Source organism: Rutilus rutilus, assembly GCF_951802725.1.
Source record: "Rutilus rutilus genome assembly, chromosome: 22".
NCBI classification, from domain to species: domain Eukaryota; kingdom Metazoa; phylum Chordata; class Actinopteri; order Cypriniformes; family Leuciscidae; genus Rutilus; species Rutilus rutilus.
Window position 1 is genome coordinate 876,088 of NC_140227.1, and position 27,595 is coordinate 903,682.

Here is a 27,595-nt window from a genome sequence, read left to right on the forward strand (position 1 = left end):
AATATAACTGTTTTTAATCTAATAAATGCGGTCTTGGTGAGCAGAAAACTCTTTTAAAAACATAAAAATCTCACCGATCCAGATCTTCTGACTGATGTAGTTTATCTTGTTTGTTCTCCATAACAGTGACTAAACCACTGATGATGATTGAGCAGGGCTGCTGTACTGTATATTAGGCAGAGATTAATCTACTTTAACTCCGAGTGACAGAGTTTCTTCAGATCATAACATTAGCGTCACGTGAGGCGTTTCTTACCCTCATCTGACCTTGACAGCTTCCATTCTTCCTGAACACAGCAGATTGAGGACACTACCCAAAACCATCCCGATAAACACTGAAATGCTTTCAAATATAAAGAATTATCGTATCGGCCATAATTTTCATATCAGCGCATCCCCTGCTCTTGATATTAGCATATGAATCTCAATCAGATTCAGTGTATTTGAACAGTTCAGATCCCGTGTCTGTGCTAAACACTCAGAAACACACACACACACACACACCAATCGCTCACGAAACGCTTTATTACACTCGCTCCAGAGTCACTCACCAATACAGTTCAGAAAATGAATATATAATAACCCATATCAGATTCAAGAGTAAACCAGACAAGTGAACTTCAGTACTATGACATCAGCTGAATTCAAAATGAAGTAAATATATCCTAAAAATACAGATAAGTCCATTCACTAGTGACAAAACGAATGGATGCTTTTTATGTTTTTAAACCACAGTAATATTGCATGATGCCCAAATGTAATAAATTATGTATGTTATCGGAACTAAGTGCAACAATTACTACTTATTTATTCATTTTTTGACACAACATTATTATACTTCATACACTATTTGAGTGCATTTGAAAATGTGATTTTTAGTTCCCATTTTTTTTATACATTCATCTTTGGGCCTTGCGTTAAAAAACTCCTCCCAGGAGAGTATAGCAGCCTACAGATACGATACAGGTGCTTTATATATTTCATACTCGTACAGATGTAGTATATGCTGTCGCACAGAAACGCACCACCGGTAGAATGTCGTCTTCGGAAACGCTCTCGATACGTGTTATTGTCATGTGATCAATGTGAGGCCGAGGAGCCGCTCTCGTCTCCGGCTCCGGAGAGCTGCATGAAGAGTTCGCCCAGTTCATTGACCTCGTCCTCGTACTGGGGAAGCCCACGATGCTCTCGCTCCTCGATGAAGTCCCACAGACGCACTGAATTCAGAAACTGAGAGAGAGAGAGAAATATTTCACATTTTAACCCTCTGACAAATCTTACATTGAATTTTTTACTTCATCGGAATGGTACGAAACCATTGGTTTTGGTGGTTTTGCCACTTGTTATGTGAACACACACACACAAATCATGGACATGAACAGGTTCTTTTTGAGATATCAAACTTATATTTTGAATGCATCTTGTTTAGATTTATGGCTTTGAATTTCTCGCAGTTTTAGAGTAAAACATGTTTTTGAAAATATATATTTCATATAAAATTATATTTTGCACATTTTTCATAATAAACGTAAAATTCTGTAACCTTTTTAAGTTCACTTTTTAAAACTATCTTCACTTCAGCAATAATCTGCCACGTGTCGTCTTTTGAAAAGAGATCAAACTTCAGTCTTTAAAGCATTCAAGATTTACGACAGTTTAAAGGTGCAGTGTGTGATATTTAGGAGGATCTGTTGACAATATCATGTACATAACGATGTTTTCAGTGGTGTATAAAGACCTTACATAATGAACCATAATGTTTTTATTAGCTTAGAATGAGCCATTTCTCTCTACACACACTGCGGAACCGCTTACATCCACATGTTTCTACGGTGGCCCTGAACGGACAAACACGTTTCGTCACTATGTTGTTCTTCGTGCAAAGAAGCGAATAAAACACAATGATGAACAAGTAACAATAATATTCACAATAACTTATTATTTTACTGAATAATTAAGTAAACATAATTTCTTAATTTGTCTTTGTAAAGAAACCTCATTGCTTAACTGGCTACTCTCTGCTGTCTCAGATGACGACATCACTTCCTGTCAGGAACCGTAACTTTCGATGGTTGCAATTCGCAAACTCACCACTAGATGCAGCTAAACTTACACACTGCACCTTTAAGTTGGAAATTGGAAATTTAATTTTCAGGTCTATGCTCAAAAAGTGAATAAATGGATTATAAACACAGCGTAAATATAATTTAGTACCATAAAATCCCCTAAAATTACAAAATATTAAATAAAAAACATTATCGAACTAAAATATAGTACATTAATTTCATTGAAAAAAAGAAATACATTTCTGTCATTTTTGACCGACACGCGAAGAAGAGCACAAGAGGACCTTTTACAAACTCTTGATGTTGTTCTCAGGCTCTACTAGAACAGGTTTTCCTGCTTGAATGTTGATTATTTTCCTCATATTCTCCATTGTTATGGCTCCTCTCTTCCCAGTCTGTCAGTAACGCTCTGTTTACTTCCTGTCTCTATGAAGCCCCTCCTTATGAAAAGCACACTGTGCTCTGATTGGTCGACTGGAGCAGTGTGTTGTGATTGGTCGAGCGCTTCGAGTGTGTTTGGGAAATGTCCCGCCCCTTACCATAACCGCCAGTTTAACACACTACTAACTAACTCAACCAGGCCCCGCCCCTTTATTCTGCGCATGAATTACTTAAATGAGGATTTGCATAGTAATTTGCATATATAAGTGTGTGTGTGTGTGTGTGTGTGTGTGTGTGTGTGTGTGTGTGTGTGTGTGGTCTTTACCCGGACGTTCCCCTCGGCACTGAGCTGTTTGCGGGGTTTGTCGGGTTCTGCTCGCGTCCCGTCAGCGTATGCATGCATGTAGAAACACTTTCCACCAAACGGACACGTTCCTCTTCCCTGGTCAAAGTATTTACAGGGTTTCTTACTGCAACACACAGATAAACAGAAACAGATTCAGGGAGACACCAATATAAAGAAAACACCTAATACACGTTTAAACCATAATATCAAACAAATCACTCTGCATTCTGCCAATACAGGAGAAAAAAATGGACTGATGGATGAAAACAGTTTCCAACTCTCAGTTTGAGTGCAGATCAAAGGAAGATCAAAGGTTTTACAGACGCCACTCAAATGTTTAACCTTTAACCTCGTATTCTGTTGATTTCTGTTCAGACTGCAGCTGCTCTTGAAAGTGAAGCCATGTTCGGTTCGATCACTGCCAATATTCTAGGAGGGTGTATTGCTTTAATAAATGAGCGCAGTTACAGTAACTGTCCACCAGGGGTGTGTTTCCCGTACAACCCCATAACTCGCTGCTTCACTACTATATGCATCGTTGAAGAAATCATCTAGCTAGTCTCGACTGTTCCCCGAAACCGTACTGTTGCAAATTGGTCGTTCATCCACGATGGTTAATGACGTCATGCAGGTGTTGGAGTGATAATACTTTTAATGAATCTGTTTGAGATCGAATTAACGCGAGATGTTTTATTATAAATTACGAACACGTCATCTGAGGAATATTTATATTTTTCTCTGTTATTTTGCTTTATTTCCAGATTCTAGATTGCATTGAATGTCTAGATTGCTTATTTTGCTCAAGATCAGGATTTATTGAGTCCACATGTCATGCAAACTAGAAACTCTGCTTCTAACCACAGGTCGAGATCTAGATCTGTCGTTCTGAACACACAACTCTGCGATGCTGTTTGCGAATGTTCGTTGGAACGATGGTTTCCGGGAAACTGCCGTTGAACTGCTGATACAGAACTCGCGACTATAGTAGACTATAGTCTAACACACCCCAGGACGGTTCCTCAAGAACTAAAGGTCCTCAGGGCTATTTTTCTGTTTGCATTCGCACCGTCAGTAGGAACTCCAAAGTGACGTAAGCCGGCTGACGTATGAGCTATGCGACTGAAAGAGCAAAAAGGAGGGCTAAGAGACGACAACTTGTGGTGTGCATATCATCGAGTCTGAGAAAAGAGCCTGAATAGGAAACCCAGAGGACTAAGCCCATGACGAGGCCATGCCTCTAGTCGAATGGGCTCTAGTAGGGTTGGGCGATGTCCCCTAAATTGGCAGTTGACGATGTTTATAGTAAAACATCGCGATGGACGATGATATCGTCGGGGGGGGGGATGCTACGGAATCGCGCTGACCATCACGAAGAGAGAGAGAGAGAGTAGCTACTTCTACTGTGTTTACGCCACGGGAATACTCGGCTTGGCATATTGAAATATTTATATGTTTATTTGGCCGTTTAGGCTTGCAACCGAAGACAAAGACTATATTCTGGTCCGTGTTGCGCTCGGAGCGCGCGCACAGCATCCTGTCAGTACAATTCAGTTCTCTTTCGCGACTTATCGCGCTTTTAATATTTCTTTTCAATATAAAGCACATCCTGCTCTTTTCTTTCTCATTCATTCATGTTTTATTATTAATAACTTTAACAGAATCGTCAACTGAAATCTGCGCGGATTATCAACAATACGACACATTTATAGGACATAAAGGGTCATGCGGCAAAAGTGAAAGTACCAGCGGCCAGCGGGTGAAATGTTTCGAAATGTCTCTTTGAACAGTAAAGCACCCGTTTCAATAAAAGGATATATTAAAGTTTATATAGCCTACTTTTACATTTTCGGTGCTGTTCTAAAATGATTTTCGCCATCACCTTAAACAAGCAGCGGCTGCTTGAATCCCAGTGCAGGAGCTGTTAGGTTACCACAGAAACGTAAGCGGTTAACTTAGTTGATTGCTGTGGTGACTCGTGACACTCGCGAACAGCACTGAACACGCACGTCTTAATTTTTTATCGTTCGTTGGTAAAGGGTGAGAGACCTTGCGAGCCACATGATTTTTGCCTAAGAGCCAGGTTCCCAACCACTGGTGTACACACGAACACGAACTGCCGTGAGACTGGGCTGGTCTGACAGGGTGGGGGGCGTGGCATCACGATGGTGGCTCACCATCGTGATGTCGGTCAGCCATCACGATGGATGATGATATCGTCCATCGGCACAACCCTAGGCTCTAGTACCTATAGGGCAAACCTGACCCACTGAGGCGTATGCCAGAGAGATGGCATCCACTATCCATCTGGACAGTCTTTGCTTCGTGACTGGAGACCCTTTGGATCGGCCACCGAAGCAGACAAAGAGCTGTTCTGATTGCCTATAGGGCGCAGAACACTCCAAATAGACCTTTAACGCTTTGACAGGGCAGAGCAGATTAGCCTCCCCATCCTCTTCAGAAGGGGGAAGAGCTAATACAGTAATCACCTGTACTCTAAACGGTGTTGAGAGCACCTTAGGTACATAGCCGTGTCTGGATTTGAGAGTGACTTTGGAGTAATCTATTCCAAACTCCAAACAGGAGGGGCTCACAGAGAGCGCCTGCAGATCTCCCACTCGCTTGATAAATGCCAGTGCCAGCAGGAGAGCATAGAAGGTCTAGAACGGTATAGAAGGTCGTCTGGAAGGGTTCATCCTCCTGGCTCCCTTTAAAAAAATCATACGACCAAGTTGTTTCTTCCTAGTGATTGGCCAGCCACTGGAGCATGATAAGCTGCTATGGCTGCCACATACACTTTGAGCGTGGATGGGGAACGGCCCGCATCCAGCAGCTCTTGTAAGAAGGAGAGTATCACTGATACTTCACATGACTGGGGTTCAAAGTGTCTATCCGAGCACCAGCCGGAAAACACTGACCACTTCAGGGCATAGAGACACCTGGTAGATGGGGCTCTAGCCTCAGAAATTGACCCTGTCAGGGAGGTCCCTGGGTACCCGTTGAGGGGCCACACATGTAAAGCCCATAAATCTGGGCGAGGATGCCAGATCGTCCCGTTCGCCTGCGTGAGGAGATCTTTCCTCAGTGGGACAGGCCAGGGGACTTCGTCCATCATCTGAACCAGCTCTGGAGACCACGGCCTGGATTTCCAGAGGGGGGCCACTAGGAGGACTGGGCATCCGCTCTCCCTGACCCGTTTGATGACCTGGGGAATCATGGGAAACGCATAAAGGGGGAAACTGGGCCAGGGATGGGCGTCCCTGCTCTTCGAAAAGAACACTGTGCAGCGAGTGTTGTTTCTCGAGGTGAAAAGGTCGACTTTGGCCTCGCCGAAAACACTCCATATCAGACGGACTGTCTTACAGTTGATATGTAAGCTCTTCTCCGTGCTCGACCAGAGGCCAGAGACAGGCTTGCCCTCGTGCAGCGTGAAAACCACTTTCCTCCTGGAGGCCACCCCCATGGTCACACCCTCGTGGTACCAGTCCTGAGCCCGCCAGGGAATCAGGGCATGTAAACAACCGTGATTATAGTCGATAACTATGCCCAGAAAGATTACACTCTGGCTGGGGTTCAGTTTGCTCTTGGATAAATTGATCTTGAGCCCCAGGGATTCGAAGGACGGAAGCTCTGTGTGTCAAAAGTTCGGTCTTCGACTGCGCCAGAACAAGCCAGTCGTCGAAATAATTCAACACGCGCACTCCCTGATGCCTCAGGGGAGAAAGCGCTGTGTCCATGCACTTCGTAAATGTACAGGGTGCTAGGGACAGACCGAACGGCAGAACTGTGAATTGATGCCTGCCCCTCGAAAGCGAATCTCAAGAATGGCCTGTGATGGGGGCTATCTGGATGTGAAAGTACACGTCTTTCAGATCCACAGTAAAGAACCAATCCCCTGGGCGAACTTGCTTAGGTCTAATATGGGTCTGATGCTGCCGTCTTTTTTCGGTACTAGAAAATAGCGACTGTAAAACCCCCAATTTTTTAACGCAGGAGGGATTAATTCCTTCGCCCCTTTTGCTAACAGATTTTGTATTTCGGAGTGAAGCACGTGACACACGCTGAAACTTTGGGGGTCTGCGAGCGAATTGAAGCGACTAGCCTCGTTTTATTGTGTTTATAACCCAACTCGACACACCGGGGATGGCTTGCCAGGCCATGGCCTTTGCGGCTAGGGTTTGACACATATTCGGGGATGGGCCGCCTAACACAGGGGGACCTAATACCCTTATATTGTGATTTGTATACATACATAGAGTTGGACTGACTGGAGAGGTCAGCGCTTAGCTGGCCGTGAAAGGCGGCGGGTATCAGCCGCAGGGCGGGGCTGAGAGACCTGCTTCGCTGGCTCCGTGGCGCCGTGGTTTTGAGCTAGCCGCTTCCGCAGCCATTTGCTCTTGCAGACAGAGCAGCCACCAGCAGAAAGTGCAGCCTCAGCATGGGCGGTACCCAGGCATTTGACGCACTTTGTGTGTCCATCGGCCTCGTGCAGAGGAGATCCGCACGCGGCGCAAGTAGAGCGAGGCATTTGAAACAACGCTCGCTTAGCTTTTTCAGAAAAAGGATATATGTGACGATCGCTGGATGGCCTCAGGAGAGGAGCGGCTTCCGGTGAGTGAAAGTCTGCTGTGGATGGCTCGCTCTAGCTGAAAAGGCTTGTTTCCTACAGCGATGGCTTCGGAGGAGACAGAGACGTGAAGTTGTCTACGCAATACGAAGTGACCCGTTCTCGAAAGGGAACAAAGAGATCCAGATTTGAACTCATCGAGGCGGTTCTTCTCATCCTGGTCTTCCACCCTGTATGATTTTGCTGTTGTGTTTTTGTCATTTTTAGTAGTTTTTGTTTTTAAATATTTCTATATACATTTTATATATTCTATAATGTTTGTTTTTATTTAGTTTTAGTTATTTTAGGACGTCAAGTTCAATTAAATTAAAATGAGATCCTGCCTTGGCAATTTGCTGAAATAAAAAAGTTGTTTATATTTGATTTTATTTCAGTTAACATTTATTTTATTTCAAGTTATGAACATGATTTTTTTTTAATGGTTCTAGTTTTTGTTGAGGATAATATCCCTGCTAACTTAAGCTAACCTTCATAAACATAATATAAAGATCTTTAAATTAATTTCATGACTTTTTAAGAAATTAGAATTGATCAAAATCGCTGTACCATATCATAGCCATACCTGTATATACCTGTAATTCTGTTACCAGGCCACAAAACAAACCCGTTTCAGTCATACCTGACTCCAGATTTGAACTCCTCGATGAGGCGGTTCTTCTCATCCTGGTCTTCCACCCAGTACATACTGGGAATGACGAACTCCGACACCACACGGCACTCAGGACAAGACCTGCACACAATAACTCTTCATTACTCCACAACACTCGGTAGTATCGAAGAACTTCAAGGGAGTTTTAAGTAATTAATGAAAAGTAAAGTTACACCCCCCCCCATATATATATATATATATATATATATATATTTATATTTATATATTATATTAAAAAATTAGCTGATCCGAAAAATTATCCGATCCGTGGCTCAAAAACCGTAAATGATCTGATCCATTCCACCACTAGTTATGATTAATTAAAAGTCCATCCCAGTGGACTGACTCACTTTCGGATCTGGTTCTGGAACTGCTCGGCGCAGCGCCACTGGCGTATGCAGCTCAGACAGTACGTGTGTACGCAGCTCGACAGGATCCCGAAGCGCCGCTCCGACGGAGACGTCTTCTCGTACACCACATCCAGACAGATCTTACACTGCTTATCCTGACTCTGCTGAGCCGCAAACGCCCGCTCCATGTCCATCTCGAAGGCCGCCATGCACATCTGAGACCAGACAGAATCAACATCATCATCATCATCGGACATCATCATCATCATCATCATCATCAACATCAGAATCAACATCAGAATCATCATCAGAATCAACATCAGCATCAGAATCATCATCATCATCATTATTATCAGCAGCATCATCATTATCAGCAGCATCATCATCATCATCATGTCCCCCTGTAGTCAATCATTTTAGCCCTTAAAACTCAAACCAAAATTATTATTTTTTCTTGAATTTTTTCTTTTTTTATGTCTTAAAATATCTTGAATACTCGACACCCTTGCCTCATTTAGTATGCGTGGTTCTATGAATATGCAAATGAGCCCCGCCTCCACTCACTCACTCAGCTCAGAGATCCACTGGTTGACGATCACACGTTGATCTGATTGGTTACAAGGTAGTTTGTGACGTCAGAAACACCAGCGATTTCAAAGCGTGTGTTTGAGACTGTCTTTGGTTCACTGCAGTTTTAAGGAGAAAATACTCAGCAATGGTGTCGACTTATGAACTTACACATGCTTTGTCTTAAAGCAGATTAAACACACCACATAGACACATAAACAACATTAAAAGATGGATCTTCACCACAGGGGGACTTTAAACTTACTTTTGAAAATGAAGTTGAAATGCGATTATGAGAAAGGTTTCTACATTATTACTAAAACAAAACACCTATGTCAACATAGTCAAACAAAAAATGTTTTATACAACAGTTAATTCTGGTTCTCGACTCTGATTGGCTGAGAGCCTTATCTAGCCGTGCAATATTCAACTAATCTCACACAGAAACCGTTTCACAGTGTGTATCACTCCGCGTGTTTCTGCCGGATCTACACTGGCAGCATTTCTCACAGAATACGTCAATGGTGGAGGAGAAAGGTGTTTAAACATGACGCATGACTAATTTTGGGTATATCAAACATGCAATAAATATTATATCTTTACTTCAACTGTTGCACTCAATCTGCTGCATTAAAAAGCTGAACTGAACAAATGAAACCAGTATAAGTCACCTTTTCATGCGCTGCTCTTTGCTCGGGGTCGTGCGGGTGTAGAACCTGGAGCCGGCAGATTTCACACACGTCGCCGTGGAGATACGGGCAGCGGTCGCCATAGTTACACTGGCCCGCCGCCAGGTACGGGCAGAGTTGCGGCTGAGGCCCGGCGTCCGGATACGGGCCGGATGAGGCAGAACTCTCAGAACTCTCCAGCCCAGAGCGAATGGCCTCCAGGTACGAGTGTGGTTTACCGTGAGCGCTGGCGTCTCTGTAGTCCCAGCAGTCCTCCGCACTCTCTACATATGGGCCCAGAGCTGAGAACACACACACACACACACACACACACATTACAATATCTCCTCCATACAGACCCAGAGCTGACAACATACACAACATAACAATCTCTCTGTTGGGAAAAGACTTGACTCGTTCACATTTCAATTGATTTCTGAAAGTTCAAGAGAAACAAAAGAAACTGTGTTGCTGCTCCTTTCGTTCGTTCTTAAAGGTGCAGTGTGTAAATTCTAGCGTCATCTAGTGGTGAGGTTGTGAATAGCAACCAACAGAAGTTACGGTGGCCGACAGGAATAGATGTCGTCGTCTGAGACAGCAGAGAGTAGCCAGTTAAGAAATGAGGCGCAAAATGGCTATTTCAATGTAAGGGGACCAGCGGTGTATGTAGGTAGAAATGGCTCGTCCTGGTCCGAAACAGCAGACTTGTAGGCTATTAATAGTGGATACATACAAGCAGATGACAAATACGTTATAGCCGTAATTAAACTAAACTATACCTGTGCCATCTCCGTACAGCACTCTGACTCTGTAGGCATTATTGTCCGACTCCGGGTCGAAATGAACACCGTTACTGAGAGTTTCTGATATTATCATCATTCCGTGAGATGAGACTGTCCTGAGACTGAGCGCGAGCTCGTGAAGCTCCGCCCCCTGTGCCGGAAGCAGCAGCTCATTTGCATTTAAAGGGCACACACTAAAACAGCGCGTTTTTTCTGAGCACCAAAAAGTGACAATTTAAACATGCTGTAAAAAATGGTCTGTGGGGTATTTTTGAGCTAAAACTTCACACACACACACTCTGGGGACATCAGAGATTTATCTTACATTTTGTGAAAAGGGGCATAATAGGTGCCCTTTAAAGCATATTAAAAACACCACATAGACATATAAACAACATTAAAAGCTGGATCTTCACCACAGGGGGACTTTAAAGAAAGAACGGCACTCTTCATGTAATATATTAAATAATATAAATATAAAAGACATACAGAGATATTTTTGCCCCTTATCTTGAATCTTGAGGGCGTTATAAAAGCGCACTAGTCTAACCTACTAGACTACATCATGTAGTGTATGTGCGCGCTTTATCTGTGTTTCTGTAAAGTGATGGACACACTCGATTATGACGGATCTCACATCGTTAAAACAACAATCACAATATTACCATTGACGATAGACATCGCACACCCCAATAGAGTCCAATAATTTACTTTATTTCTTTCATTTCTAATGTAGCATGTAGTGTATCTGCGCTAGAGTCATGAGTGCAGATCAGGGGTGTAACAATATATCCTGTCACAATACAAAAATGCATCAGTGTTGTGTTTAGTTCACCCAAAATAAAAATTACTGTGTCAGGAAAAATGTAAGTTTACAGAGTTTTAGTGTCAGAACTACATTAAACTACTATATATAATGTTGAATATAATGTATAATAATGGGAATATGTGTGTGTCCTGATAATGCCAGATGTCTGATGTTCCCAGTAAAAGTGTCCTACATTATTATACATATATCTAGTCAGTGACAGTGAAAGCATATTCATCTACAATAATTCTGTATTTTCAGCTTCAGAATCATGAATATTGTTATTCTGGCGTCTCTATTGTCCTGTGCTTTGGGTTTCAGCACCAAGTCCAAGACTATTCATTTACACACACAATGAAATACCAAATTTAACTTTTTAATCATCAGTAATTTTTTTGTTAAAAAGTGTCGCAATAATATCGTTCAGTGTCGTGATATGAGGGAATGGTACCTTTGTCTCTCAGCACCAGTGGTTTTTTGCCAGGTTTGCCAGTGTTTGCTGGTGGAGCGGGTCCCGGCGCTGACCCGGATCTGTTCGGGTTCTCGACCGCTGCGCCACGGCCACACGGTTTCACATGATCATATCTATCACACAACACACATAAAATACATATATGAGACGTACATGGAGATCCTTCAGTTAGACCTCTTCATTCTGTTATTAAAGTCACTTTACTCCACTTTTTTTTATTTGTGAATCATCTGTGATTGTATATACATGTTTGTGATTGATTGGGACTAGACTTTTTGAAGAACCTGGTAAGAAAGAATAATCAAATACATAAAATTGCTGTATCTGGAATTTTTATTTCTAGAAAATATTCACATCTTTAAAATTGCACCGTAAAGTCACTCTTTACATAGTCGTCTTGTGGCTTTGGCGCTGGCTGGGCAGAACTGTGGATCGTATCACACAAGTCGTGTGTACGTGACCATTCAGCACATAGTTATAGACATCTAAAGATTTATACGCCTGAGTTTCTCTTTACGCTCGGTTTCTCTATCAGGTGTAGATGTCAGGCCACTCAATCGAGGTAACGTTAGCGTTAACCCTGTCAGATCATCCACTGAGTGAGTGTGTACGGGTCGGGCCAATCTGGTTCCGTCCGTTAAAGTTAACTTTTGCAAATAACAATCGCAGTCCTGGACAGTGAGTGACCTTACCTTACATATTAAGATGAAATCGGATTTTTGTTAAAAAGAAGCTAATAAAACTTGCAAACTAGCGTTAGTGAAGCGGCCAGGGGAATCTTTTTGCCTCCACCTAAGCTCCGCCCACAAAGAGACGTCACAATGTTTACTAACTGAAAAGGGTTCGAGTATATATCTGAGTGAAACGCTTCACAAACAAGTACAAATGTAGGCGGGGCTTGATTGTGTATGTGGGGAATTGATTGGATGGTTGTGGTTTGCTATTGGTGGATCTCATGTGAGTGACAGGTTGTCCCGCCCTCGCGCCAGTACACACGTCATCAAAGACAAATGGAAGAATCACTCATAAAATATGCCTAATTACTCAGGAAAATGCGTGCAGAAAGGTTTAAAACATGCTATTTGCGTCACCTGCATCGGTCTCCATAGGCACAGACTCCTCTCTGGTAGTATTTACAGATGGTTGAAGGTTTGCTCGTGGTCAGATCGTGAGAGAACAAACACCTGCTGCCCTCACGACACACACCGTGCAGGAAATACCTGCACACACACACACACAACATCATCAACACACCTGAGTCAGAGCATGAGATGCTGAATACATGTGTAAGTGTCAGAGATCCGATGCGTCAGTCCAGCTAACGTTACACCATTTTCTCTCATGTCAAAGTCATGATGATATTATCAATGACCTTATTTACTGCAGTCAGCGATGCTTTGATGGCTGTGTAATGACGGTTATGCGTTTCTCTTTACCTGCAGGTCACTTGTTTCGTTGACATCTTTTATCCGGGTGCGAATGTAATATTTTACTGTGAAATGTTACTGTCTGCACGATTTTGTGCAACCTGAAAATATCTCCGGCTCGGCGCCGCGACTCATCATTGCTTCCGCCTAGTGCGATTCACTTCCACGAGTCGGTTCTTTCGAACGAATCGTTTCATAGCCGTATCTCAGTTTTTGGTTAAAAGAGCAGTTCTTTATTGGTTTATAAAATGAGAACGTTAGGGAAACGTTCAGTGTTTGCTGGGAGTTCACAAACGATTATTTTACATCATGTAAGTAGTACGCATGGAACCGTTTGAACTGACTCTTTTGAACGATTCGTTCACGAATCGCGTATCTTTTTCCGCTGAACATAACAAACCACCTTTCACTACTACAGATACTGATTAGGGAAGGTGTGGGAAATAATGAACCGGATAAACTGACCTGGAAAGAGAATAAGTTATATTATTTAATTGTATAGATGGATTCACTGGAGGAATCTGTTTTTTTGCGCCCCCTGCTGGACTAGTTTCGAACACAATGACGTCACCTGTGGAACGTGAGAAAGCGAAACCGATCTGAGATCAGGCTCAGAGGACGACAGGTAACGCGAACACCTGAACTCTAATGGAGAAAACTGTGATCAAATACAGACACTGTGGAAGAGATGTGTACAGTTTCTCCTCATATTCTCAGTGTCAGTGTCCGATCTGTCATCAGACTCCAACTTTCGGACTGTTAAACGCGCCGGTCGCGCTCTTCTGCCCGTTTACTAATGGACACAAAGTCTCATGTGCGTTTCTCATAGGATCTATTCACGGACCATCACATCTTGGGTGAGTTTATACGACTATTATTCATGTAATATTCAGTTCCTGTGAAATACTGTTCCAGTGGGCGGAGTATACATGAATATTCATGAGTTCCACAATTGTGGGCGTGATCTTGAGATAATGAGATGGAACACTGGCTACATTATAAAACAATCAAACACGAAGAGTAAATATTATTGTTAAATAATATTCTCGCTCTTCCAAGCTTTCTAATGGGAGTGAATGATGCCTGAGATTTTGAAGCCCCAAAAAAGTGCTTTCATCATCATAACAGTAATCCATACGGATCCAGGGGTTAATAAAGGCCTTCTGAAGCCAAGAAAAATATCCATATTTATAACTTTATAAACTATAATCACTGGCTTCCAGTAACGGCTGTACGTGAGTCTAGTTCCGGCGAAAGAGTGACCTCTGACCCGACTCATGATGTATTGACCATAAACTGTAAAAAAATATGTTCGTAGTGTCCATGACGTCACCCGTAGTGTTTCTGAAGAGCATTTTTGAAGCCCAAAGTGGGCGGAGCCGGCCGTCGCCATCTTGGCAGCGTCACTCCCGGATAAACGAAAATGTGCAGCGAGGCGGATTAGCTGAGGTGACATGATGCTAACAGACAGCAGACAAACGGCTAGTAGAGACATCAGCAGCAGTCCACCTGTCACTCAAGTGGCCACGCCCTTAATTATGCAGAACTTTAAGGCTTAATATAATTTAAACGGATGAGTAATAAAAACATTCACCCCCTCACAGTCGTCATGAAGGGCAAAATTAGTTATATTGACCAAACCCACTTTTTGCACAAGACTGTAAACATGTTTTATTCTGCTGTAAAGTTGGGCATTTTAACATGCAGGTCTATGGGATTGACTCTCTCTTGGAGCCGGTCTCTAGTGGCCAGTGGATGAACTGCAGTTTAAGTCACTTCAGTGTTGAGTTCAAGAAAGAGACCGGAGGTATTGACAAACGCGGAAGAGCAGAGGATAGAGCAAAGCAAAACACCGGTCACGAATTAAAGTCTAAAAGGAGCATTTTTAAAGAGAAATGTGGGAGGAGCTTGAATTTGTTTGAACCGCGAGAGGCGTTGACTCTCAGCTGAGCTTACGCTACTCCTACATCATACGTCGGGTCAGAGGTCATGCTTCTGGTCAGAGGTCATGCTTCGGGTCAGAGGTCATGCGTCGGGTCAGAGGTCATGCTTCTGGTCAGAGGTCATGCGTCGGGTCAGAGGTCATGCGTCGGGTCAGAGGTCATGTGTCGGGTCAGAGGTCATGCGTCTGGTCAGAGGTCACTCGTCATGCGACGGGTCAGAGGTCACTCATCATGCGTTGGGTCAGAGGTCACTCGTCATGCGTTGAGTCAGAGGTCATGCTTCGGGTTAGAGGTCATGCGTCTGGTCAGAGGTCATTCGTCATGCGTGGGGTCAGAGTTCACTCGTCATGCGACGGGTCAGAGGTCATGCGTCGGGTCAGAGGTCACTCGTCATGCGCCGGGTCAGAGGTCACTCGTCATGCTTCGGGTCAGAGGTCATGCTTCGGGTCAGAGGTAACTCGTCATGCGTCAGGTCAGAGTTCAGTCGTCATGCTTCGGGTCAGAGGTCATGCTTCGGGTCAGAGGTCATGCTTCGGGTCAGAGGTCACTCGTCATGCGTCGGGTCAGAGGTCATGCTTCGGGTCAGAGGTCATGCGTCAGGTCAGAGGTCACTCGTCATGCGCCGGGTCAGAGGTCACTCTTCCGCCAGAACTTAACTCTCGTCATATAGACCTAGACTAAATTATGGGGTAATTTTCATTTGTGGGTGAACTGTCACTGTAAGACTGGAGTAATGACGCTGGAAACTCAGCTTTGATCAAAGGAATAAACTCACACAGAAAACAGCTATTTTGAATTGTAAAAATATGTCTAAATTTTTACTGCATTTTTGATCAAGTAAAAGCAGCCTCGCGGAGCAGAAGAGACCCTTTAGAGAGTGTTGAACGGTCAGCTATACTGACTCTTTTTCTGTCATGTTTTTCCCCAGAGAATGGAGTGACTCTGAGATACACGTGGGTCTTTCAAACTCAGAAGGTACAGTATCTCCCACCTGTGAATATTACAGTATTCGTAAGTTCGAGTGTGTGTTCGTCAGCTGTGTTTGTCGCAGGTCTGGTCTATAACTACACCCTGTCCGGGGTCCGCAGAGATGCTGGCGGCTGGGAGCGGTGTGTGTGTGTGTGTGTGTGTGTCCGGCTCGCGAGGTCATGGGACGCTGAGCTGGAGAAGTTCTCTGCGCTTCCGGAATGGACTTCAGAGCGGTACGGCCTCACACCTCCTGTAGCGACACACATCACCATACTGAACTCACTATACCATATTATAGACACATGATAAAAAGTATTTAGTTGATTAAAATGCTGAATTTGGTATTACATTGTGTGTGTAAATGAATAGTCTTGGACTTGGAGCTGAAACCCAAAGCACAGGACAATAGAGACGCCAGAATAACAATATTCATGATTCTGAAGCTGAAAATACTGAATTATTGTAGATGAATATGCTTTCACTGTCACTGACTAGATATATTTATAATAATGTAGGACACTTTTACTGGTAACATCAGACATCTGGCATTATCAGGACACACACATATTCCCATTATTATACATTGTATTCAACATTATATATATAGTAGTTTAATGTAGTTCTGACACTAAAACTCATTTGTTTCTCACACAGTAATTTTTATTGTTGCACATATTGTTGTGTTTTTGTATTGCGATATATTGTGACACCCATAGCTACACCACAACATGTCACCAGACCTGTCCCGACCCTGAGGTGTGTGTTCCTGCAGGTTTGAGGAGGAGCGTGTGTTCGGCTCCTGCTGTTACGGGTTCGCTCTGAGCTTCATAAACCACTTGCTCCTGCTGACCGGGCTCGAGTCTCTGAGCAGAGATCAGTTCACCCAACGCCACGTCTTACCCCGGATGAAGACGGTCTCTCGATACATCAACATCTATCAGGCAATATCACAACATGGATTTTACACAGCGAATGCACCGGATGACATGTGATGCACACTTCTTCATAAAACACTATAATCTGATATACAGTATAGGCCTGTTATTCCACTGCTCTTCATGAATGCAGCGCTGTGTTAAACCACACGGTGTTCTATACAGAACTCTAGGGGTTCTGGACTCAGTGTTAAAGAACACTTGATGCCTCAGAGCTTCTGTACACCGCTGGAGATAAAGCTTCCAAGAGAAGGTTTTCGCATGTCAGGACCATTCTGCTTCCGATCAGAGCCTTTCAGTTCTGCACATCTAGAACCCTTCGTGCGAGTGAGAGATTCCCTGATGTTAAAGGTTCTTCATGGAATAAAGAGGCTTTAGTTTAAGAGTGAAAGAGAAATGTCTTCAATTACTGCATAATACTTTCATGTTTAAATGAACACTGTATTTTTTTTTTTTTTTTAATTAACAAGATTTAAATAATGACTTGTAAGGCCCGCTATATTGGTCCAATTGCCGGTTCGCCAATACACGGGGAAGGTTATCACGTGTTCTGTCCTCACTCATGCAAAGTATTGGTTGGTTAAATTTGTACTACATTGATCATATGTATTTACTCGTTACTTCATCTGACTCCATAAATGAAAGGTTTTAATAACATCTGTGCCTCACTAAAAGTGAGCGAATGTTTGACTATTCCTTTTAACCATTAAATGAACAATGTCAAAATCAGTTAGAATAATCACATGTAACAATTTAATATTTCAGATATCAGAGATCAATTCCACAATCAATTCAAATATCTAGAACATGGTTATACATCGGTTAATAGCGTATGCTATTCTCTGTGTCTCTGTTAGACCACGATCATGAGATCACCTCCATCCTGTGTGTGTGAAGCTATCTGGATCTGTTAGTGTGAAGATGACACATCTTCGTATGAGGTGCAGTGTTCAGCCTGGATAGACTCTATCTACCCCAGGTGATGATGCTGTGAGGGTATAGTGATGGAGGTGTGTGTTCAGTGTAACAATTGTGTTGCAAATTTCGATCCAGTTCTAAACTGGGAGGCCATATTTATGCAGTAATGTAATAGTGTGACGTGTGAAAAGGCCTTTTGTAATGTCTTTTCACCCATCTCCCGAGTCTCAGGTTATGTTCTAACAATTCCGCTGTCCTGGATTTGCTCCAGGTGGGCTCCTGCCCCTCCTGGCATCCGTCTTCCGAGGAGTTTGCAGAAGTAAGCCTGAGACAGAAAACAGAGGAGAGCGAACCACAGATAATTCCAATATTTCAAAAGCATTAAATTCAGACGCGTGGAATTCTTTTACTTGTTCCATTATCATGTCAGTTGCAATTTTAATTCCAGATGTCACATGAAACCGAGTTTCATTGACCAAGTCTGAATTGTTGCTGTTGTTTCAGTGTGTTGTGACCCCTGAAGCTTTCTCAGTTCAGCCCTCAGTCTGCTGCATGTGCAATGCTCATTGCTTTCTCTCATTACAGCCAGATCTGTGGGTTGTCTGGTTAGCATCTGCTGTCTATGGTGTCTTTCACACATTTTAGTTAGTGCAGATATTTTTTGACCTGCAAAAACTGTGGTACTTCTGTCTGCTGTTTAGCATTTCACACCATCCTCGTAAGTTTACTTCACCCTCACCCTTGTGATCTGTTTTGAGATCACGTCGAGGTCACCATGTTGTAAGGCCCGCTATATTGGTCCAATTGCTGGTTCGCCAATACACGGGGAAGGTATCACGTGTTCTGTCCTCACTCATGCAAAGTATTGGTTGGTTAAATTTGTAATACATTGATCATATGTATTTACTCGTTACTTCATCTGACTCCATAAATGAAAGGTTTTAATAACATCTGTGCCTCACTAAAAGTGAGCGAATGTTTGACTATTCCTTTTAACCATTAAATGAACAATGTCAAAATCAGTTAGAATAATCACATGTAACAATTTAATATTTCAGATATCAGAGATCAATTCCACAATCAATTCAAATATCTAGAACATGGTTATACATTGGTTACACCAAATAATCTTACCCAGCTTGTAGCCTACCTGAGATAGAGAGAGAGAGAGAAAGAGAAAGAGAGAGAGAGAGAGAGAGAGAGAGAGAGAGAGAAAGAGAAAGAGAGAGAGAGAGAGAGAGAAAGACCACCTATTCCATTCACGTCCAGCAAAGAAGAGACCAGAGAGAGGGCGAACACCTTCTTTTATCCTGTTTGACCAGGTGACATGGGGGATGGGGGTGACAACCCTCAAATGCAGGTGACATGGGGGATGGGGGCGACCACCCTCAAATGCAGGTGACATGGGGGATGGGGGCGACCACCCTCAAATGGCTCTGAACCAGTTTTCTCTAAACTTCTCTAAACCTTATTACCTTTTATTTTATCTATCTGGATATGAGATATCTGTACCACTCACTTTGAGACATTTCAAATGACACCAAAAACATAACAGTCAATGATAAACATTCACATTAAACCATGTTCTTGTGTGAGTTCCTAGTTGTTTTCCGAGAGGAAGTGAGGCCGCATGGGGGAGGTCCATAGACCGGGCCTCGACCAGTATTTTCAGTCTTACAGATTTCCCTCCTTGATCCCGTGGGTCACATTCTGATGAACACTTACGGGGTCACAGTAAGACGTTTGTTATAATCCTTGAAGATGTGGCACAAAAATTGTCTTTGCAATGTTGGCATCTGTAGAAGCTCAGTGGGCTGTGTTCACCTGCAGGACACCTGTTCTCACCAGGTGTATAGCTTGAGTCCAGCAGGTGGATGAATGCGTTCAGGTTCTCTTCCTGTAATCCTGTGACGTGAGCAAAGTTCATAGAGTCAATCTGGACCTTTTGTGACTTGTTCAGTTGATGTGTCATTCTTTCATGGAGAAACTTCCGCTTCCCTGGCACCTTCTCCACGATGATGATCTGACCCTTCTTGACCAACCCTTGCACCTCCAGCGATACGGTGGTCTGGGCAGACCTCAGTGGATGAAGGGGTTCTCCTTTGATCCACACTGCTTTGTGAGACACCTGAAAAGCATCTTAAATGTCCGCTTCACGATTGAGCACATATGAACTTACAGTCGTAAGGAAATGCATAGGAACGCATAATGCAATAAAGCAAAATCATGCCATGTTCAATGTAAAATACCATGTTCATGTCAGCAAATGTGAGTGGTACATTTGGTCTCATTCATTACCTGATTTTTAATTACCACACCAATAGTACTCCTATAGAGGGTCAAGGAAGGACAAAGGAAGATCTTACAAGCTCTTACCCTGTTTCTAGAAACATTTCAATAAATGGCATTCTAACAAAACAACCAGTGCTGGGTTAAAACAACATTTCATGATGAGTGTCAGCAACATTTTGGTGTAACCAAACATAGAGATTCAATTGAATTGATGTCCAAAAACATTGTTGCAAGTAAAATGGACAATATACAAATATGCAGAAATCAAAATAAGTTTCAGAAATTAAAATCAAAATAAGTTTCAGAAATGCAGCAAGAGGTCGGTGTAAAACAAATAATCAAATAAATGGCAGGATCAATGGTTTTGTGTGTTTGTGTGAGAGTGTTTTTTTAGAATGTCAGAGTGTGTTTTTGTCTGTGACAGAGAGAGTGTGTGTGTGTGTGTGTGTGTGTGTGTGTGTTGATCTGGCTAAGTCACAGTCGGTGACAGAGTTGAATTGTAAGTTTTGTAATTGATTGAAGCGCTCACACTTCAGATTTGTCCATTTTAATTATGTTTCTGTTATTAGTAGGTATGTTGAGAAATCAGGGGCCCTCTGATCTTCCAACTCCCACCAACAATCATAGAGTTTGAAATTTAATGGCAGGTCTGCCTTTGAATTTGTCTTGATTTGTGACTGTAGCCATTCAGTTGTCCATGTGTGTTGCATTAGTTGGCAGTTTGTTGTTAATAGCGTATGCTATTCTCTGTGTCTCTGTTAGACCACGATCATGAGATCAGCTCCATCCTGTGTGTGTGAAGCTATCTGGATCTGTTAGTGTGAAGATGACACATCTTCGTATGAGGTGTAGTGTTCAGCCTGGATAGACTCTATCTACCCCAGGTGATGATGCTGTGAGGGTATAGTGATGGAGGTGTGTGTTCAGTGTAACAATTGTGTTGCAAATTTCGATCCAGTTCTAAACTGGGAGGCCATATTTATGCAGTAATGTAATAGTGTGACGTGTGAAAAGGCCTTTTGTAATGTCTTTTCACCCATCTCCCGAGTCTCAGGTTATGTTCTAACAATTCCGCTGTCCTGGATTTGCTCCAGGTGGGCTCCTGCCCCTCCTGCCCCTCCTGCCCCTCCTGGCATCCGTCTTCCTAGGAATTTGCAGAAGTAAGCCTGAGACAGAAAACAGAGGAGAGCGAACCACAGATAATTCCAATATTTCAAAAACATTAAATTCAGACACGTGGAATTATTTTACTTGTTCCATTATCATGTCAGTTGCAATTTTAATTCCAGATGTCACATGAAACCGAGTTTCATTGACCAAGTCTGAATTGTTGCTGTTGTTTCAGTGTGTTGTGACACCTGAAGCTGCTTTCTCAGTTCAGCCCTCAGTCTGCTGCATGTGCAATGCTCATTGCTTTCTCTCATTACAGCCAGATCTGTGGGTTGTCTGGTTAGCATCTGCTGTCTATGGTGTTGTTCACACATTTTAGTTAGTGCAGATATTTTTTGACCTGCAAAAAACTGTGGTACTTCTGTCTGCTGTTTAGCATTTCACACCCTCCTCGTAAGTTTACTTCATTTCACCCTCCTCGTAAATTTACTTCTCTGATTAGATTACATTTTAGTTGTTGCACAATTTGGTTTGCTATTACCTGTGCCACAATTCTAGCCGTGTTTCTTAACGGTGAAAATTAAAGGCTTACCCCTCCCCTTTTTGGCACTGGGTAGCACACAAATGAAATTCTGTTTCAGAAATTCAATTTTAATGATGAAAGTCACACTTCTCCAATTATTGTCCTGCTTGGCGAGTGTAATATAATGTTTATTATAATTCAAGTTATAATATAATTATATTCTTTAACAATACAAGTCAAATGATATTGTTTTCGGTCTCTGAAGAGTCTCTGGAACAACTCTCTACTTGTTCTCATGTCAATATATTTGAATATAAAAAGGCTTTTTGGCTCAGGGCTGATAAGATGTACATTCGCTGTTTCTCTTTTTCCTTTGCTAGGTTTCAAATACCTTTTCTTCTCATTTAGTCTTTTTAAATGGCCATTATAACGTTTGATTCTTCTATTTACTCTTACTTTATATTTTCCCGTTTATAGATCAGGAAACTATATCGCTTCGAGTTCCTCACCAGGTCTCCGGCACAAGTGGTCAGTCCCGAAGATCAGAAGCTGAGGCAATTGGCTAAATATCTAGGATTTTGCCGTAATTCCCAGGCGCAACAATCAAAGATATATTCAATAGCCCCCTTGGATGCCCTTCAGGAACTTAATTCAATCGTTTTACTTTAGTAGGTTTTGGCCACCATTAAAGACGCCAGTAGATCAACTTTACTTCTCTTTAATAGCTTTGGATTAGCCAAGCCCGCGATTATTCACGTACACTTACCTAAAGTAACATTAAATTAGAACAGAAGTCATCGGAAGCGTCCAAGCTAGATTGACCAACCAGCATCTTGCTGATCCTAGTCGAACTAACCCATCCTCTCATCCGAGTAGCCTGCACACTTCCTGAAAGCAGTTATTAGCTGTCGCTAATCTCTGACGCAATCACTGTAAAAAAATTCTAACCCTCCCAAATCAAAAATTTCAAGTGACCGATAACATCTAAATTTTTCAATTGGCCCAAGTGAAATTCTGTGGAAAACATGCGGCTGATTTTAAAACTTTTTTAGGCTTTACTTTTTCAGCTCTTCATCGAGTTATTCATTATTTGGAAGATGTTATTCTCACTTTAGGTTTCGTTTCTTGTTGCTTAGGCAAAACAAGGAGATCTTTAAAATCGAATACACAAGGTTTTTCATTCTTCATCTGGCTTCCGCATCACGTTTCTAAACAAAGGGCTTTAATTCTGACCCGTAATCAATGCAAACATTTCTTCAACACTTCTATAAAGGGCAGAAAAAGTTTACTTACCATAGCAGCGGAAGAAAGAGAAGATGTTCAAACCTTGTGCTGATTTTAGAATCCCAAATACTTGCTGGAAAGGGCGTTTCTCGTGAAACTGTTTTGATCTGTTTTGAGATCACGTCGAGGTCACCATTTGTAAGGCCCGCTATATTCGTCCAATTGCCGGTTCGCCAATACACGGGGAAGGTATCACGTGTTCTGTCCTCACTCATGCAAAGTATTGGTTGGTTATGCAGGTGACATGGGGGATGGGGGAGACCACCCTCAAATGGCTCTGAACCAGTTTTCTCTAAACTTCTCTAAACCTTATTACCTTTTATTTTATGTATCTGGATATGAGATATCTGTACCACTCACTTTGAGACATTTCAAATGACACCAAAAACATAACAGTCAATGATAAACATTCACATTAAACCATGTTCTTGTGTGAGTTCCTAGTTGTTTTCCGAGAGGAAGTGAGGCCGCATGGGGAGGTCCATAGACCGGGCCTCGACCAGTATTTTCAGTCTTACAGACTCAATACATAATGTGTGTGTCTGTGTGTGTGACTGAGTGAGTAAGTAAATGTGTGTCTGTGTGTGTGACTGAGTGAGTACGTAAGTTTGTGTGTGTGTGTGTGGGGGGGGGTTGTCAGAGGATAGTTGAGTGTGTCTGGTGTGTGTAGGAGTGTGTGTGTGTGTGTGTGTGTGTGAACAGAGGAGAGTCTTCTGGAGAAAAGAGAACGGTGTGTGTGTGTGGGAGTGTGTGTGTGAACAGAGGAGAGTCTGCTGGAGGAAAGAGCGAGACAGAGCTCGTAATAAAACAAGAATCAACATCAGCGTGTCTTCAGGAGATGAAGAACTGAGGGATTGTAAGTGTTGTAACAGTGACGTGGAGATGATGGTGTTTTATTACTCTACAGGAGAGTTAGGAGTTTTATTGAACAGATAAACTCTCTCTTTAACCCTTTACAACCTGAAGCTAAAATAGGTGTTTTTCACATATTTAGATTTTTTTGACTGTAAAATTCTAAAACGATGTGCTATCTTCAAGTGCAAGGTGTCATCTTTTTCAGAAAAAGATTAGCTTTCAACAAATTACAGTTATTGACCATTATTGTGTGTGGTGAGTTTGTAAATAGAATTTAAATAGACAAAAAAAACAAAAAACAAAAAACACGAGAATAAATTTACTGATTTTTATTCAGAAAAAAACTGGAAAAAAAAATCGTGAACGAAAGAAACTAACACTTTAAAGCTGAAAAAATGATCTTTTTTGTGACATTGGGTTTCACAGTTTTCATTTAGGACACTTTTTTTCATATACACGCACACAAATGCACAGAGTTCATTTCATTATGGTTGTTGTGGAGTTTATTCTTAACCCTCTGGGGTCTGAGGTGTTTTTGGGGTCCTTGAGATGTTCTGACATGCCCTGACATTTGTGCTTTTTTCAGTTGCTTATAAACATAGTAATGGCAAAAAAAAATTACACACTATTTAGCACAAACAGGGCTACCATAATATGTGAGCAACAAGAATGTACATGTCTGCATTTTTGAGAGAATAATGTTTATGCGTGGTTATTGAAAAAACTAAAAACTAAAGTTTCTGAAATAAGACCACAAAACACACACTAAATATGTGCCAATAAGACTTTTGTCTAATGGATGTCATCACCTAGTGTTTTTTCTTCAAAATTATGTGCAAATCACCCTGCCTAATCCTTCACATAACACAATACATTGATTTGAATTTTGCAAAGCACTTTCTGTTTGGAAAGGCCATATGCGGAGTGGGCGTCACAGATCATGCATATGTAGTGGTTCACACCTGAGGACCGCATACTTAATGAGCCATTCATTCAGGTGAGTCACTGAGCCACAAGAATGCAAGAGCAACAGTTGGAAGCATCTCAATTCTTTTTTATTTTTCCACATATTGTGCTTGCAATTTGGCCTATAATAGCCAAGGAAAACATGTAATTGTGCCGTTAATTCTCATACTGTATTTTCAGTTTTGGAATATTTATCCTCTCCCCAAATTTGTCACTAATAAAACACAATAAAAATTATTTAAAGAAAAGGCTTATATTTACCTTTTAATAGTTTGTTTACATCTACCTTGTAAATATTTAAATAAACAACAATTCAAGTGTAATCTTTCTTTGTACAAACTAAAGTATACATTTTATCATACATATTTCAAAGTTAAGGATTTGATTGATTATTTGATTATTTTTGACAAAAAAATTGGCAAATAAAAGCTTATTTGAGGTGGCAGATATTTTACAGTAAAAATGTATAATCTATCCAAAACTAATCAACGAAATGTTGTCTTTCATATGTCTGTAACATAGGTCTTTCATTTTTATTATAAGGAATATAAATGCTAATTTGCAGTTTAATACGTTGCTTATACAAATATATATATGTGCATACACACACACACATATACATGTGTATATATTTATACACAAAAATAAATTTTATTTATATTTTTTATATACATTTTTTTTTCCACAAATTGTGCTTGTAAATTGTATAATATCCAAGGTAAACATGTCTAGTAATTGTGCAGTAAATTCTCATACTGTATTTTCAGTTTTGGAATATTTATCCTCTCCCCAAATTTGTTACTAATAAAACACAATAAAAATTATTTAAAGAAAAAAAAATTATATTTACCTTTTAATAGTTTGTTTACATCTACCTTTTGAGGGACATTTTCCCTTATTATTATTATTCCTCACAGCGCTGCGAGACGGTGTAAACAAGTAATGATCTGAATAAACTTGTGTTTTCTTGAGCTGATATGGGGCTCGAGAAAACACAGCCCCTCACAGGTTTGCGCCGTGGATTCCCGCGAGTCAGACGCGGATACTGTGTTTGTTTTAGGCTCGCGCAGTCTTCACTCGGACGCGCGCTTCAATCCGTTGTGGAGACTCTCTTTTCGTTCCAGTGAAATTACAAAACAAAATACACACACACACATGTCTCTGCCTGATATACAACCACTGATAAACATAATCTGATTTGACAAAAAAAAAAAAAAAACTATGAGTGCAGATTTGAACTCAGAACCTTTGACACTCTAGGCAAATGTTCTACCACTAGACCACTTGAGATCACGTATTTACTCACGTGAAAACTCGGTGTTTACTCGGCGTGATCAATTCGCTCTTGAACATGTTGCCGTTCGTCTGAGTTACAATCTTCCTCTGAGGAAAAGCCAAGGTGAGTTATTCCTCGCTGTCCAGGATCATCTGAAGACCGTCTTTACCGGAGAACATAATGTTCTAAATTTGCTGTAAGCAAATCAAATGTGACCAAAATAAAAAAAAAAATCAGTCTGTTATAAACAAACGGTCTGGTTCATGATGATCTCCAGTTCAAGCACCTTATGTTGTGATTGCTAGCCTATTTACTTTTTATGTATTAAATCCAGGAAATTTGTTAATGAAAATAATATTAATATTAAGATACAATTAAAACAAAACGAAATTCGTTTTAAAGAATGGATTTGTGCTTTCTGTTTTGAAGTCTCTGTGAAAGTTTGAAAGTCTTTTAGTGCTGCTTCAGAGCGCTCGCGTCCATAATGGAGAACTGTCACGTAATATTGTTTTTTCCTCATAAATGCGAACATGTGTCAACTAATGCAAGTAAATTTAAAAAGACTTACCCGAAATATTATCCACGGCTGGATCAAGTCGCTCAACGTTCGTCGCTCAAAATACAAACGTTCGTCGTCAGAGTCCTGCTCTTCTTCTGAGCAAAATTTGAACTCGTGTCATCTTCCAACAGCACAGGAAAGTGAATAAATGAAACTTGCTGGTTTTAAGGCATTTCAGGGGGCGTTTACCTTATTTTGCATAGATCACCTCAGCTCATTATCTTATGAATAGCGCGCTCTGCGAGTGGGTGTGAACTCATTACCGATAATTAGGTGAGACGGGAGAAACTGTACTTCTCTTTAGTTTCTTACAGATTACATTGCAGGAGAATATTTGTTTTGAATGTGAATTGTTTTATTTAAAAGTAGAAATTTAAAGCTTTCTTTAGACGCATGTTTCATGGTTGTGTGATAAGTATTAGCTGAGTTTCAGTTCATTTTCCAGACTTGTTTCAAAAAGATTTTTGCGGAGACAGAGTGAGCTGAAAGCGCACCCTGTTTATTTTATTTATTTAAAAATAAAAACAAGGTTTTGATGTTAATGTGAGTGTACACAAAAAAAAGAAGACCCTCTATAGTTTATAATCATGTATTTATTTTATTAATATGACCGTAAATGACGGACTTTTTTAAGTTTATGTTGCTGCTATGTGAAAAAAATCCAGCAAAACGCGGGGGCGCGTTTGCCGACCTCAGAGGGTTAAGGAAGTATCATGTTTATTAATGAGTAAAACTACAGTAACTTGAGATCTTTCATCTAAACTGGTTATATCTCTAATGTGAATGTTTTATGAGCAGAAAAAGAATCATATTCATCCGCTCAGA

General features: G+C 41.4%; 2 protein-coding genes across 2 annotated transcripts; one reads left to right on the top strand and one right to left on the bottom strand.

The window, feature by feature from the left end:
* Nucleotides 1-507: 507 nt before the first annotated feature.
* mkrn2 (makorin, ring finger protein, 2) lies at nt 508-13,312 on the bottom strand. The gene is made up of 8 exons (XM_084394793.1): nt 13,150-13,312; nt 12,805-12,933; nt 11,693-11,826; nt 9,655-9,953; nt 8,417-8,631; nt 8,037-8,147; nt 2,773-2,917; nt 508-1,230 (listed from the first exon to the last, which is right to left on the bottom strand). Exons 1-8 carry the CDS (start codon nt 13,173-13,175, stop codon nt 1,081-1,083), a joined length of 1,209 nt encoding a protein of 402 aa, XP_084250919.1. The 5' UTR covers nt 13,176-13,312; the 3' UTR covers nt 508-1,080.
* A 382-nt stretch (nt 13,313-13,694) lies between these two features.
* mkrn2os.1 (MKRN2 opposite strand, tandem duplicate 1) lies at nt 13,695-17,709 on the top strand. The gene is made up of 4 exons (XM_084394794.1): nt 13,695-13,997; nt 16,012-16,058; nt 16,135-16,285; nt 16,825-17,709. Exons 1-4 carry the CDS (start codon nt 13,789-13,791, stop codon nt 17,042-17,044), a joined length of 627 nt encoding a protein of 208 aa, XP_084250920.1. The 5' UTR covers nt 13,695-13,788; the 3' UTR covers nt 17,045-17,709.
* The last annotated feature ends 9,886 nt before the right edge of the window (nt 17,710-27,595 follow it).

Bases quoted from the DNA above. Each gene is read 5' to 3' on its own strand.
- mkrn2 (XM_084394793.1), bottom strand. From the start codon at position 13,175: ATGTCAACGAAACAAGTGACCTGCAG. The intron at 11,827-12,804 runs GTGACGCAAATA...GTTGTGTGATAG, and splicing joins GCCTATGGAGACCGATGCAG to ATATGATCATGTGAAACCGT. The intron at 8,148-8,416 runs GTGAGTCAGTCC...TATTGTGTGCAG, and splicing joins TTCCAGAACCAGATCCGAAA to GTCTTGTCCTGAGTGCCGTG.
- mkrn2os.1 (XM_084394794.1), top strand. From the start codon at position 13,789: ATGGAGAAAACTGTGATCAAATACAGACACTGTGGAAGAGATGTGTAC. The intron at 13,998-16,011 runs GTGAGTTTATAC...GTTTTTCCCCAG, and splicing joins CACGGACCATCACATCTTGG to AGAATGGAGTGACTCTGAGA. The intron at 16,059-16,134 runs GTACAGTATCTC...TGTTTGTCGCAG, and splicing joins GGGTCTTTCAAACTCAGAAG to GTCTGGTCTATAACTACACC.